This window comes from Ursus americanus, chromosome 28 (assembly GCF_024610735.1).
Source record: "Ursus americanus isolate L20-20 chromosome 28, mUrsAme1.1.p, whole genome shotgun sequence".
Classification (NCBI taxonomy): Eukaryota; Metazoa; Chordata; class Mammalia; order Carnivora; family Ursidae; genus Ursus; species Ursus americanus.
Window position 1 is genome coordinate 2,845,920 of NC_142154.1, and position 13,464 is coordinate 2,859,383.

Below are 13,464 nucleotides of genomic sequence, written 5' to 3' on the forward strand. Positions count from 1 at the left end.
GACCTGTGAATGATCTGTTCCGTCCAAATAAGGCTGAGACACACTGCCCACCGCACGTCACCCCTGCAGATGTCACTCAAGCGCACGAGGGTGCTGAGCGGTCCTGCGTCACCAAGTCCTGCGGCTGTTTAACCAGCGTTTCCAAAGCGCTGCCGGGGACACTCCGTCCCTATCGTAGGAGCCCTGCTGTGGGCAGGCCTGAACTTCCTTTGGGAAAAAACCCCAACTACTTACATATCTGCTTGTAGGAATGAATCAGCAAAAGAACCTTACTAAGAAGAATGTATAACCACCACATACTGACTCAAAGGACCTCCGAGCTAGAGGTCGAAACCTAATAATTGGGGTCCACTCTCTCAACCAGTGCTCAGCTCCCCTTCTACCCTCCTGGGCCCACAGGAGAGCTGCCACGCACCAGGCACAGCTCTGAACCCCAGATTCGTGTTCTCATGTTAATCTTCACAACCTCTGATGAATGATTATCTTCCTTCTTACAGGTGGAGAAAAGAAGACTCAGTGAGAAAGACTACCTGTCAAAAGTCAAAACAGCCACTAAATGCCAGGGCTATGAGTCCCCAGGGATCCCAGAAGATCTTTTTCAGGAGACAGAAAAATCAGAGTAGGATTTGATGTAATGGTGAGCGATGAATAAAGCCCCCAGTAATCTTCTTCTTCTGCAGGGGACCCAGAATTTACAGAAGTCCCTTTGTGTTAGGTGTGTAAGAATGTCCCCATCAAATGTCCTCTTTGATCATTTCCATAAGGTTCTGGTTACCTAGACTGATATGGTTACTCGCTTGAGAAACAGAATGCCACACAGGTTTGGGTGGTAACATAGATGGGTAGTTTACACCTCATTTACCAGACCTCTCATTACAGAAAAGAACCTATTTGCTGCCAATGAAAGGATGTTTGGTAATCAAGTTTCCTCCCTCCACCCCCCACCCCCATCATGATTTTAATAGTTAAGGCACCCGGCTTTCAAAGATCTTAGTTCTTTAGTAAACTAGATGACGATGTAGCTTCTGTAAAAAAAATATTAAGTGCGTTTGCGTTTTCTGACCTCAGAGACCTCACTGCCACCCCTGGCATTTCTCACTGTCCTCGCCCTTCTTACCAAGAACATCACCGGTGGCCATGATGTCACACGTGTACATCGCTGCCATCAGACGCTGAGGTTTCACCTGCAGGGCGTAGCGACATGCCTCCTTCATGGTGGCGATGAGCTGTCCTGAGAAGGGTCCGTAGCAGTCAGTGAGCGAAGACTCTCCTTTCTGGGAAGTCCTCTTGTCCAAGGGCTCGGAGCCACCGTCTTGGAGCCCCGGGTTCTCACCCGCACTGGAACAGGTTTCCCCATCCCCCTGTCCGTCCTGCACCACCTCCCTTTGCTCTTGATTGTGTTTATCACTTGCCCCTTGTTCCTCAAATTTACTTAGGTCCCATTTTTCCAGAACAAAACAGACGCCCATGAGAGGCTCCTCACACATGGGGCCAGAGAGGGTTGCTAGCTGGAAACCACTCACGATGCTGTTGCCCAAATCTCGGTATCTACTGGCCTCTTTTGAAGCTTTGACAGCTGGGCCTGTCCATACTGAGTTCTGAAAGTCTTCACTTTTATTTACTAATATATTGGGCCCACATTTTCTTGGGCCAAATGACCAGATTTGGTCAACCGTGTTCCTCCATTTTCTCCCTGTTAGGTATTGTTCTAGTTTTCCTTTGAATTCGCAAATTTTCTCTTGGGTCTTCTGGTGGATCATCTGAGTATGTCTGCCCTCGTTCAAAGAGGATGTCAGCTGCTCCATAGAACGAATCAAATCACTGTTTTCTTCCAGAATCTGTGTGACTTCTTCCGGAAGGGGCATGGCGCGAACACTGAGTGTGGCAAGCTTATTGGGGGTTGTTATGGTGATGAGCCCATCAGAGTCAACTTGGATTCCTTCAGGGACTTTACTCTGATCTTCCTTTGTTTGATGGATAACTGCAACTTTTTGTTGTTTGCCTATTTCTTCGTTGACCATGTCGACTTTTGGGGGTTTTGTGATTGTTTCTCTGAATGGAATAATGGGTTCAGATACACTGATTTGAATCTTTGCAAACCTACAGACAAATGCAAGAGAAATAACAAGGTTATAATAAATGGCATCAAAACTCCCATGTAGAAATATCACACAACGGAGATTCTGCAAAAATACAGAAAGATAAAAGTAATTTTACTAGGAAAGATCGGTACTCTACATTATATAAGAATTCAAAGACCGTTTTCATTTTGGATTGAAAGGACTACCTCTAATAGGAACACACCTTCAGGGAGTTCTCTGCATATATACGAATTTCACTGCTTTGTTCACTCTCAAAATAAATAAGCCATCTATTTAGATAAAAATGTTTTGAGTGGAAAATAAATATTTTAATAAGATCTGAATATGAATTCTTTAAAATACTATTTGCCAATTTAAGAAGCTGGAGAAGAAAAGCTCCACGATTATAACTCTGAACAGACAAAGAATCACAGAAGGTCAGGACATCTAGTCAAGTGCTGACAATGTATCTGGCTTCAGTAATGAGGCTCACGGCGAGGCCAGCATGATGCAGGAGCGTGTCTGAGCAACACTTCCCCGAAGAACTTCCTGCAGTGATGGAGATGTTCTGTACACACTGTGATTACTGGGCACCTGCACTGGGGCTAGTGTACCTGGGGAAGCTTTGATTATTTAATTAAGTTTAAACAGGCACACGTAGCGACAGCGTGTGAAATAGCCACACGTGGCCTCTGGCTACTGTACTGTGTACGGGTCTTAAACCTCGGTCCGGTACCACATTCAGAAAGCCCCTTTTCCACATGTTTTCAGGTTTAGTTTCTCTTTCTTTCTTAGAAAATTTTTTAAAAAGATTTTATTTATTTGAGAGAGCAAGTGAGCGAGCAGGGGGAGGAGCAGAGGGAGACAAACAGACTCTGTGCCATCATGACCTGAGCCAAAATCAAGAGTTGGACACTTAACCGACTGAGCCACCCAGGTGCCCATCAGGTTCAGTTTCATGCTGCATTTTCTTCCAAATGAATTACGAGTTCAGAGAGGGCAGACTGGTGTGGATTGGTTGTGATGACAAGGAAACCGTGCAAGCTCTCTCTCACTTTCTGTCTGGCTCACTCCCGGGTAATACCAAGGCTCTGGTCTGCTCTACGTCTGCTATTGGCAGTGTGCATAGAAAGATGTATGAATGTACATACAAGTACGTGTGTGTGTTCACACGTACACATTGTATGAAATTTTGGGACCGGGGAACAATGCTTTTCTCTGAGAAATGTTAGTCAGTAAGGGAACCAAATACAGAAAGTTTCTGAAATGCTTACATTTGATCCTAGATTTGTTTCTGGTTTCTGTAGAACATTCTGTGGATCTGGACAAGTATTTGGTTTAACTGATTTTATTCTTTTTGATTAAATTTGAAAACTCAATAAGTGGATGGTTTTCTAAAAAATAGCATGTTACCAAAATTGGTAAAATTGAACCTAATTGATTTTAGAATATGGAACCTGAATAGACCATAATGTGTGGAAGAAAATAACATGAAAAAACATTATTTCCAAGAAAGGTTTTGGTTTTACCAGTGAGTGTGTTCACTTTCAAGGATTACTAGATGTCAGTGCCGTTACGGTTCATTGCTATTACTGTTACAGAATATACGACATGGATGTTTTCTTGACATTGTATTAATTTAAAATATACTCTGTGAGGGGCGCCTCGGTGGCTCCGTCGGTTAAGCAGCCAACTCTTGATTTCAGCCCGGGTCAGGATCTTAGGGTCATTAGATCATGCCCGTGTCGGGCTTTGCACTAATCGTGTAGCCTGCTTGGGATTCTTTCTCTCCCTCTCTCTAGAAACAATTTAAAATAAAAATTAAAAGGATATATGCTTTGTGAAATAGGTGATGGGGATTAAGAGCACACTTATGATGATGAACACTGGGTAACGTATGGAACTGCTGAACTATTATCTTGTACACCGTAAACTAACAGAACACTCTATATTAACTATGCTGGAATTAAAAAAAAAAACTTAATAAAAAAAGCACTACTTTATTCGAAGTATTGTGACTAATCACAAAAGTGCTAGCTAAAGTCATCATCAACATGCATTTGGTGCCCACTAGGTACACTGGGACGTGGTGTACACATTTTTATGTATTAAAAAAATAATAATGAAATATACTTTAATACTTGAACTTGACAAAGACAGCACACACAGACAAACCTGCAGTTCAATCTTACTTAAGAATTCAGATACAAAATCTAAATTTACAATGAGAAACAAAGGATACATGTATTTTTTTCTTTTTACCAGTCACTTATTATGTATGAGGCACTGTGCTAAGTGTTACATGTGTTATATCTTTAGTATTATCCTCATTTTCTGGAGGAGAAAACCAGATAAGAAAGATTAAGTCACACCCCTGAAATCACAGAGCTAGTAAGTGGAGAAGCCAGGACTCAAATTTAGGTCTGACCTCAGAAACCATTCTTTTTCCAGTTATGCCATACTGAAAAATTAAACAGCACATCAAAGCAATACTTCACCGCAACCCGAAGTAGCTTTTATCACAGGTATAAAAATTTATTTGTATTAAGAGATCTGTTAAAATAATATAGCACATTAAAAATGTCAAATAAAGTAATCAATCTAAGGAACCATCTGTAAAACTGCTTAGCATTCAATAAAATTTAATACCTTTTCCTGATTTTTAAAAAAGGAAAGCATTTAGAAATCTCAGAAACAGAAAATATTTTTAAATTATTATTATTTTGAGAAAATACACTCATATTCTTAGAACACTCAGAAAGTCACCTGCATAGCTGATGAAACTATGAGTGAATACACCTATGACATCAGCCCCTTTTCCTCATACTGTAAGGTAGAAAGGGGTGCGCGTCTTACCAGACCTTCGACTTTCTGAGGGTCCCAAGAAGTCCCCTACAATAATCGCTTACGAGGTGAATCAAAACCACTCCATGCCACGGAAGCGGAAGTGTGCACATGACTGTCACACCTGCAAAGCACCTCGGGACCAAAGGCTCTTCAAAGCCCGGGAATGCAGAGGCTGCCATTACTTCTAAGAGAATGCAGCGGGCTCAGCCTACCCCCGCAACCTCCCGGGGCTTCCTGCCACCCCTGACCGCCGCCACCGGGAGATCCTGCTGCCTCTGACCAGGACCTCCGTGAGATCTGGACTTGAAGAACTCTGACAGTCTCTCAGGCCGGGACTCTACAGGCTGTCTCCTGTGTCCCGCTCCTGCACATAACACATTCCTGAACGTGTGTGAGAGCTGGAAAGGAAGCTTATGTGTTAGAAGGCGGCTTCTGTCCCACGAGGGCTAAAAAGACTCTACAATTTTATGTATACTCTTAATGTAGGTAGAATTGTAAAAGTTTATAGGATAGGTGGCAAAACAAGTCACCTGATCTGTGACTGACGACAGAGTGAACGCCCACGTAAGCAGCCGCTCAAGCCAACACGACTAGCCCTCAGAAGGACTCGTCAGGCCTTCCCCCAAGCCCATCCTGACGTTTACTATAGGCCCTTCTCTAAATTCTTTTTATCCCCTAAACCTGTACCCCCCGTACTCTAGAACTCAGTCTGGTCTGCTTTTTGTACTGTATATATCAATAGAATTAAACCTTGGTTTTTCAGCTGGGTTCTTTCCCTCAGTATTATGTTGTGAGATTTCTCCATGTTTGAACAGCTAGCTTGTTCATGGAGATTACTCTACAGAATTTCATGGTAAGAATATATCATAATTTATTTATCCCCTGTACTATTTGAGTTGTTTCCAGGTTTGGGCTATTAAAACGTTTGTTGCTATGATTATTCATGATGCACATTTGTCCAGCTTTGTGTTAAGTATCTTCAGACTAGAAAAGGGAGTAATTTGCCAAGCCACAGAAGTATCTACCTCCTGCCTGAACAGGCACCGTGGAATTGTATTCCAAAGTAGTTATACCAATTCACATCCCCACTAGTTATGCAGGTGAATTCCTACTGCCTATCTCTGCCACCATCTGATACTGTCCCTTTTAAATTTCAAACATTCTGGTGGATACATAGAGGTAGCTCACTTTGGTTTTAATTTTCTTTCATTAATTAATAAGTTGAACATCTTTTCATATGTTTATTGGTCTTAGGCTTCTGTTATGTAAAGCACCTGTTCAAATCTTTGTTCCATCTTCTAAGGATTGTTGCCTCTCATTTACTTGTAGGAATTCTTTATATACCAGGGCTTTAAGTCCTTTGTTTATTGTACGTATCACAAATTGCTCTCTGACCCTGTGGCTTGCCTTCTTACTCTTCAGTGTCTTTTGATGATTAAACTTGACTTTGTCATTTATGCTTTTAATGCCCTATTAAGAAGCTTTGCCCTATCCCAAGGTCTCGAAGATATTCTCCTATATTATCTTCTAGGTACTTTATGATTCTGCCCTCCACGCTTTACAATACACCTGGAATAAACTGCTGAGCTCAGGATAAGGTAGAGGCTTTCCAGACAGAGGTCCGAGCTGCCAGCACCATCTGCAGAGAGGCCAGTCCTCCCCACTGTTCCACTGCGCCCCTTACTTCTGTGCTCTCTGCACGAGTCCACTCACCCGTCTATCCTTGTGTCAATGGCACATAGCCAAATTCTGTAGCTTTAAAACAAGTTTTGATTTCCAGGGCAGTAAGAACTTCTACCTTGTTCTACTTTCTTAATGGGTTTTGGTCATTACCAGTCCTTTGCATTTCCACACAAATTTTAGAATCAACTTGTCAAGCTCTGCAAACACACAGTTAACAGGATTTTGACTGGGACTGCTCTGAATGTATAATCAGTTTGGGAAAAGCTGACATCATTTTAATGCTAAATTTTTAAGGCCATAAAGATGGTAGATACCTTCTTTTGTGTTTTATAGTTTTTGCACAGAGGGCCTATAAATGAGTACATTTTATTCCTGGATATTTGATATTTTTGCTACTGTAAATGGTTACCTTAAAAGAATTTTCATTTTATGTTTCTTAATAGTATACAGAAATGCAATCCATTTTGCATATTAATCTTGACTACAGCAACCCTGCTGAATTTACTTACTAATCCTAATAGTTTCTATAGATTCTTCTGGATTATTAATACACAATCATATCATGTGCAAACAGTGATGCTTTCAATTTTCCTTTTTGATTCCCATATCCTTTATTTTTTATTCTTTATAATGCTGCCCAAGACTGATAGTACAACATTCCACAGAACCTGTAACCGGGGGTACCCTTGTCTTATTTCTGATCGCAAAAGAAAGCTTTCAAAAATTTCACCCAGTGAGTACATGTTTGCTACAGTTATTCTTAAGATACTCTTTATCAGTTTAAGGAAATCCCCTTCTATTCCTAGTTTGCTAAGAGTTTTGATCATGTATGTATGTTGAATTTTATTAAATGTTTTTCCTTTGTTCACTGAGATGATTTCTGTTCTTTTTCTGTTAATCTGCTAAAGGTACATTGATACAATTTTTTTAATAAAGATTTTTTTATATTTACTTGAGAGAGAGAGAGCATGAGCAGGGGGAGGGACAGAGGGAGAAGCAGACTCCCGGCTGAGCAGGGAGCCCAACATGGGGCTTGACCCCAGGACCCTGGGATTATGACCCAAGCCAAAGGCAGATGCTTAACCAACTGAGCCACCCAAATGCCCCTTGATTTTTTTAATGTTATTTCAACTTTGAATTCTTTTTTTTTTTTTTTTAAAGATTTTATTTATTTATTTGACAGAGATAGAGACAGCCAGCAAGAGAGGGAACACAAGCAGGGGGAGTGGGAGAGGAAGAAGCAGGCTCATAGCAGAGGAGCCTGATGTGGGGCTCGATCCCGTAACGCCGGGATCACGCCCTGAGCCGAAGGCAGACGCTCAACCCCTGTGCCACCCAGGCGCCCCTCAACTTTGAATTCTTTTGATAGCTATAGGACTATCAGGCTTTCTATTTTTTCACTGGTCAGATTTTTTAGGACCTTGTCCATTTCCTTTAAAATTTATTGGTATAAAACTGCTCATGATATTCTTCTATGTTTCTTGGCCCAGGACAAGCTACCTAGCACCCAATTCATTAAGGCATCCTGAACTCCAACATGCCATCAGGGGACTTGAGGATGCAATGACTTTTTGTCAACACCACCTGATGTTGCTCACTCAGGGTCCCTGTAGAGCACATAACATAACAGTGCCTGGTTGGGCCCCAATGGACCTGTCCACTATCCTCTCCCATGCTTGGTCTAGCAGACTTTCCAGCGAACTATCCATTCAAGTGGAAGAGGGGATTCCTCGTTATGCGGGCTGCAGGTTTCCTCTCTGACGTGGGACAGAGAACAGTGAGCTTGAGTGTGAGGTCATTTCTCTACTGCACCAGGCCACAATGCAAAGTAAATTATTTTTGTTTTGTGTTGAAGAGGGAAGGTATCCTCATTTTCAGAAACTGGAATTTTGGGACGTGTGGGTGGCTCAGTCAGTTAAGCATCCGCCTTCAGCTCAGGTCATGATCCCAGGTCCTAGAATCAAGTCCTGCAACGGGCTCCTTGCTCAGCAGGAAGCCTGCTTCTCCCTCTGCCTGCCGCTCCCCCTACTTGTGTGCTCACTCTCTCTCTCTGACAAAAAAATAAATAAAATCTTAAAAAAAAAAAACTGTAATTATTAGGAAAAGCAAGTAACAAACACTTCAGAATTTATCAAGTATCTTATTAAAGCAGTATATACTTTGTGAAAAGCAGATACGTTTTTGCTTTTGTTAGCCTTATTCAATGTAAGTTTAAATTATTTTCAGGTATTTGGATAAGGATATTTTCTAAAAAGGTTTATACAGAGTAGTTTTCAAAATAAGCTGATTTGTTAAAATATTTTAGTGCTATGTTAAGGACATATTTCTCAAAAACTAATTTCTTTTATTATGAACTACAGTTTTTTTTCTCCTGAGATGAAAAAGTACCGATGATGAAAGCCATGAGGAAAAAATGAAAAAGACTAAACAAAGCTACAAATAAATAATAATCAATTAAAATCAATTTTAGGCTTATGGGAAAATATTACTTGAAATGTAATTCTAAGTGCCAAAGAGCATCTTTTAAAAGAGAAGTTAATGGCGTGAGAAATGTAAGGTTATTTAACGTGGATTTTAACTGGCAGCAGAGTGTGAAAAGAGAAAATAATTTAGTTCGAAGACCCCAAAAACCAATATAACATTTCAATGGTTTTTAAAAAATCCTCTTGAGGACTGTTATTATTTTAAAATATACCTTAAGATTTATCCAATTAGCATTATTCTCTAACCAATATTACAACCTTCAGAAATTGCAAGAAAATGGTATCAGGCACTAAGGAGATGGAGATCTGCCTCCCAGTTTTGTGTGAATCATGGCTGTGAAAACATTTAAAGGAGGAACAAGCCACAATAGCATTTTAAACTGAAGAACAGAGCTGAGAAAACACTCCCTCCAGCAGGAGCTCCTACACCATCCCCACGGATGGCGCTGCAGGGCAGCTGTTCTCCTGCTGTTCCACTATTAGCCGTGGGGGAGGACTGTCCTGTAGCACGAGTATTACAGCAGGAGTAATGGTTGCTAGTACTATTACCAACGTGACTGGCTCGTCGTAAGGATTAAATGAGACAAACAGTGCTTAACACAGTGACTGGCATATTTGGTATATAATTATGTTGATTATTTATAATTGCCGTTGTAATTATTACCGTCCCCCAAAATTTTAAAAATAAGAGGAAGGAAGGCCACTACAAGGCAATTCATCAAAGAAGAAAAATGAATGGCCAATAAAGGCAGAAAGAAATGTTTCAATATCATTAGTAAGCATGGAAAATGTGTTTATTAACAATGAACACCTGTTAGTTGTCTTCCAGACTGGTGAAATTTTTTAAAACGATAATATACAGGGTTGGCAAAAATTTGAGAAAAGAAGAACTTTCAAATACTTTTTGCCGGTTACAGTGTAAACCGTACTAGCCTTCCTTAAGGATAACACAGATCATAAGCCTTAAAAATATGCCAGCAATATTGGCAGAACAAACGCCTCCAGAAGTTTATCGCAACCAAACAGCCAGAGCCGCTCACACGCGGGCGTCCGTGTATACGGGAGTACGCACAGAACGGGCTGCGGATTTACGAGCCCCAACATCTCGGGCGTGACCTCTGTGAGGTAAGTGAATGGTTCTTTTCATCCTTCTGTATTTTCCTAATTGCTACGATAAGCACACATTAGCTTGGGAATAAAGAGGAAAAGTGGTCTCGACAAAAAGTGACCTGGGATGCCTATTTTATGCCAAGTCCCCATCACCAGGATGGAGAAATGGAAAGATTTCCTGACAGTGTACCTTGTGGAGACGACATCAGGAAGGACAGAAGTTGGCCCAGGCGCCCCTAAGCTCACAACGCAGGACTTCGTGCTGTTGCCCTGACACACGGCGTGTGCGTACGCTCGCAGGAAGATACTTAACGTGACGCTATTTTATGACTCAGACTTAAAAATCTATGATCCGACAGCACAGCAACAGTTCATGCTTGAATTGAGGGCCTCTCACTTTTCTCCCCAAACAAGCCCCGGTCTAAGTCCCACTGGTTCAGGACACACTGGCCCCTGCCCTCCGACGTGGGAGCAGCGACGGCTCCACGTCTACCACCAACCTACCTTTCTTTCAAGTCATCCAGGCATCGCTGAAGGTGGACCTCCCCCGCTGTGACCAAAACGTGCTCTCCCGTTTCTTGAATTAAAATCTGGACACAGGGGTCAGCCTGGTTTAACAGCTTCATTCCTTTGACGAGCTGAGGCATCTCACCTAGGGTAACGAGAGGAAGGCTGGTTCAGTACAACGTAAGCACTAAGCAAACCTCAGCACGATGCCCGTGGCCACCAAAGGGAAAAGTGCAATGAAATAAACTCTTAAAATAACTCTTCCAAACAATGCAGCAGCGTGAGGAAAATCGTCTCCTGCGAATTTACTCATACAGGCAGCTAACAGGAGAGCCCCAGCAGCTTACCACCAGGACCCCCACAGCTGGTGCACACCACCTCATCAAACATGAGGCAAATACAAGCCACCACCACTGCACGTGCGAATCCACCTGAATTTTACTACAGACGTCCATGTTCTATGCCCATAAATGTAACAGAACTCTTCCCCAAAGCAGTTAAAATCAACAGAGACAAGTAATCACAACAAAAGACCAGTTCACATGGTATTCAGTCCAAGAAACTGGTGTCAGGGTCACACATGTAAGATTCATCATTGTGGGGCTGCTTGAGAGAACCGCGCGTTTTCGGAGAAAGCTGCCCTCTGGGCTGGGGCCATGGTGCCCAGCGCGCATCAGGCGCCGTCCACACTCCTGTCTGCCCGTGCTTCTGGCACATGGCTGCTTTTCCCTGCAGTCCACGGGACTCTGGTCCACAGCTCGGGCTTAGCTGCTTTTCCATGCCTTCCCGTGTACCCAGCAGCTACTGTCCCTCCAAGCAGAGCAAGTGGGTCCTTGCTGCTTCAGCAGAGAGCCTGGCCTGGGAGGCATCTCTATGCCGTCGGGTTTCCCTCTACACTGGAAGGAAGGGCTCCACCATCCCTTGACGCTTGGTTTTCAACATGCCAAACAAACAAAGCCACAGGAACGCTCTGCAATCAGGGGTTTTCAATATGTCTATTCCAGATCGATTTGTTTATCCATATCTACTTAGTTCTGAAATAAGGTTTTTCTGAAGGTAACTAACACTTCATATTAGTTAGTGATGTCCCAACAAGTATTCACATGTAGGAACTCATTAATTCTGTGGCTGGGAGGAGTGCTGGTCTTGTTTTATAGAGGAGGACACAGGCACAGAGAAGCCGAGGTCAAAGGTCAGAGCGCCACTGGCCTTGAGGTGTGTGGGACGGGGGCCAGCACGAGCCTGAGCCATGAGCCACACGTGGGCTGCACAGAATCGGGGGATCCCACAGTGTGTGGGGCGGCCACAGGCAGTCCCATTTGTTCCTTCTCAGTGTACTGTGGCCTTCCTTTGCCTCGAGAAGTGGATTACAGATACCACTCACCGCTAACTAACTTAACCTTCACAGAATTTGAAACATTCCTGCAAAAAGACCACTGATAACACGAATAACACAAAGCATAAGGGGAATGATAAAAAAGTAAATAAAAAAGCTTTTTGTGCTCCCCACTTGCCAAATTATCAAGTCCTTAAAAAAAAAAGGCATACATGCTTAAATCTCTCTCTTTGCGGTAAAGGTGACAGCTTTCCAACAAGTAAAGAAGAAACTTTCTCAAAACAAAACTTGGAAATACAGAGACAACATTGTGAAATGCGATGTTTGAAAATGTTTATTTATAGTGACAGTCATTTTCTTGGCAGAAACAACATCTATTTAACCTCTTAAAATCTGGAAGCTGATTTTCCTAACCCGCTTAGAAGTCTTCCAAATGATCCGTTAAAGATAAAAAATCAACACCTTGTAACAGTGTAAGAAAAACTGAGATCATGACAAATACTCAGCATCTGGATTTCAAGGAAACCTTTGTATATAAACTGCTAACTGGATTTTATTTATTTATTTTTTAAAGATTTTATTTATTTATTTGACAGAGAGAGACAGCCAGCGAGAGAGGGAACACAAGCAGGGGGAGTGGGAGAGGAAGAAGCAGGCTCCCAGCGGAGGAGCCTGATGTGGCGCTTGATCCAATAACGCGGGGATCACGCCCTGAGCCGAAGGCAGACACTTAACGACTGAGCCACCCAGGAGCCCCTGCTAACTGGATTTTAAAATGGGCCCTGTCGTCTAGCAAAGACAGCCCATGATGTCTTTCTCTCGTCTGGACCACACAGCTCTGTGACATACCTTTCCCAGGGATGAGGGCCATTAAAGTCACGTGCCGACATCAACAGAAGCTACAAGCAGGCCCTCAGGTGGCTTTATCACTGAGTGTGGGGACAAGGTTTTCAAAAACAACGAACCATCACTGTGGGAGCCACCTCCATGACAGCCCGGCCGTCCTCGCCTCCTGGTGCACACACCCCTGTGCGGCAGCGCCCTCCCAGTGGTCCAGGTGGGCCTGTGTGACCCCCGAGCCTTGGCTACACAGGCCCTCAGCCCCCACCTCAGGGTCCCAGACTGCCGGCTGAAGGCAGCCACCGTGCTATGCTGCAGGGCACTAACTGCTCACGGCAGGGTCTTGGGCAAGAGTTATCGTTTCCAAGCCTCAGTTTACCTCGTGTGATGATGGGGATAAAACCCAGCACAGGGCTACTGAGGGGATTAAATAAAGCATACAGTGTAAAATCCTCAGTGTGTGGCAAGGATCGATGATGATGATGAGACCACTACCGGCCATGGGACATCTACACTGCTCTGTACTGCGATGCTGGATTTTGAGTGGACCCTGCGGACACGGAACGGAGGGGTAGCC

The 13,464-nt window shown here is 43.0% G+C and overlaps 1 protein-coding gene across 1 annotated transcript in view; it reads right to left on the reverse strand.

Moving 5' to 3' along the window:
• The window catches only part of EFL1 (elongation factor like GTPase 1), a 122,745-nt gene that overhangs the window by 16,383 nt on the left and 92,898 nt on the right, over nucleotides 1-13,464 (reverse strand). Inside the window, exons 17-18 of the mRNA XM_045812984.2 lie at nucleotides 10,709-10,856; nucleotides 1,118-2,100 (exon numbers count right to left, since the gene is read on the reverse strand). Coding sequence (XP_045668940.1) covers nucleotides 1,118-2,100; nucleotides 10,709-10,856 — 1,131 coding nt within the window. The remainder of the gene's footprint in view (nucleotides 1-1,117; nucleotides 2,101-10,708; nucleotides 10,857-13,464) is intronic.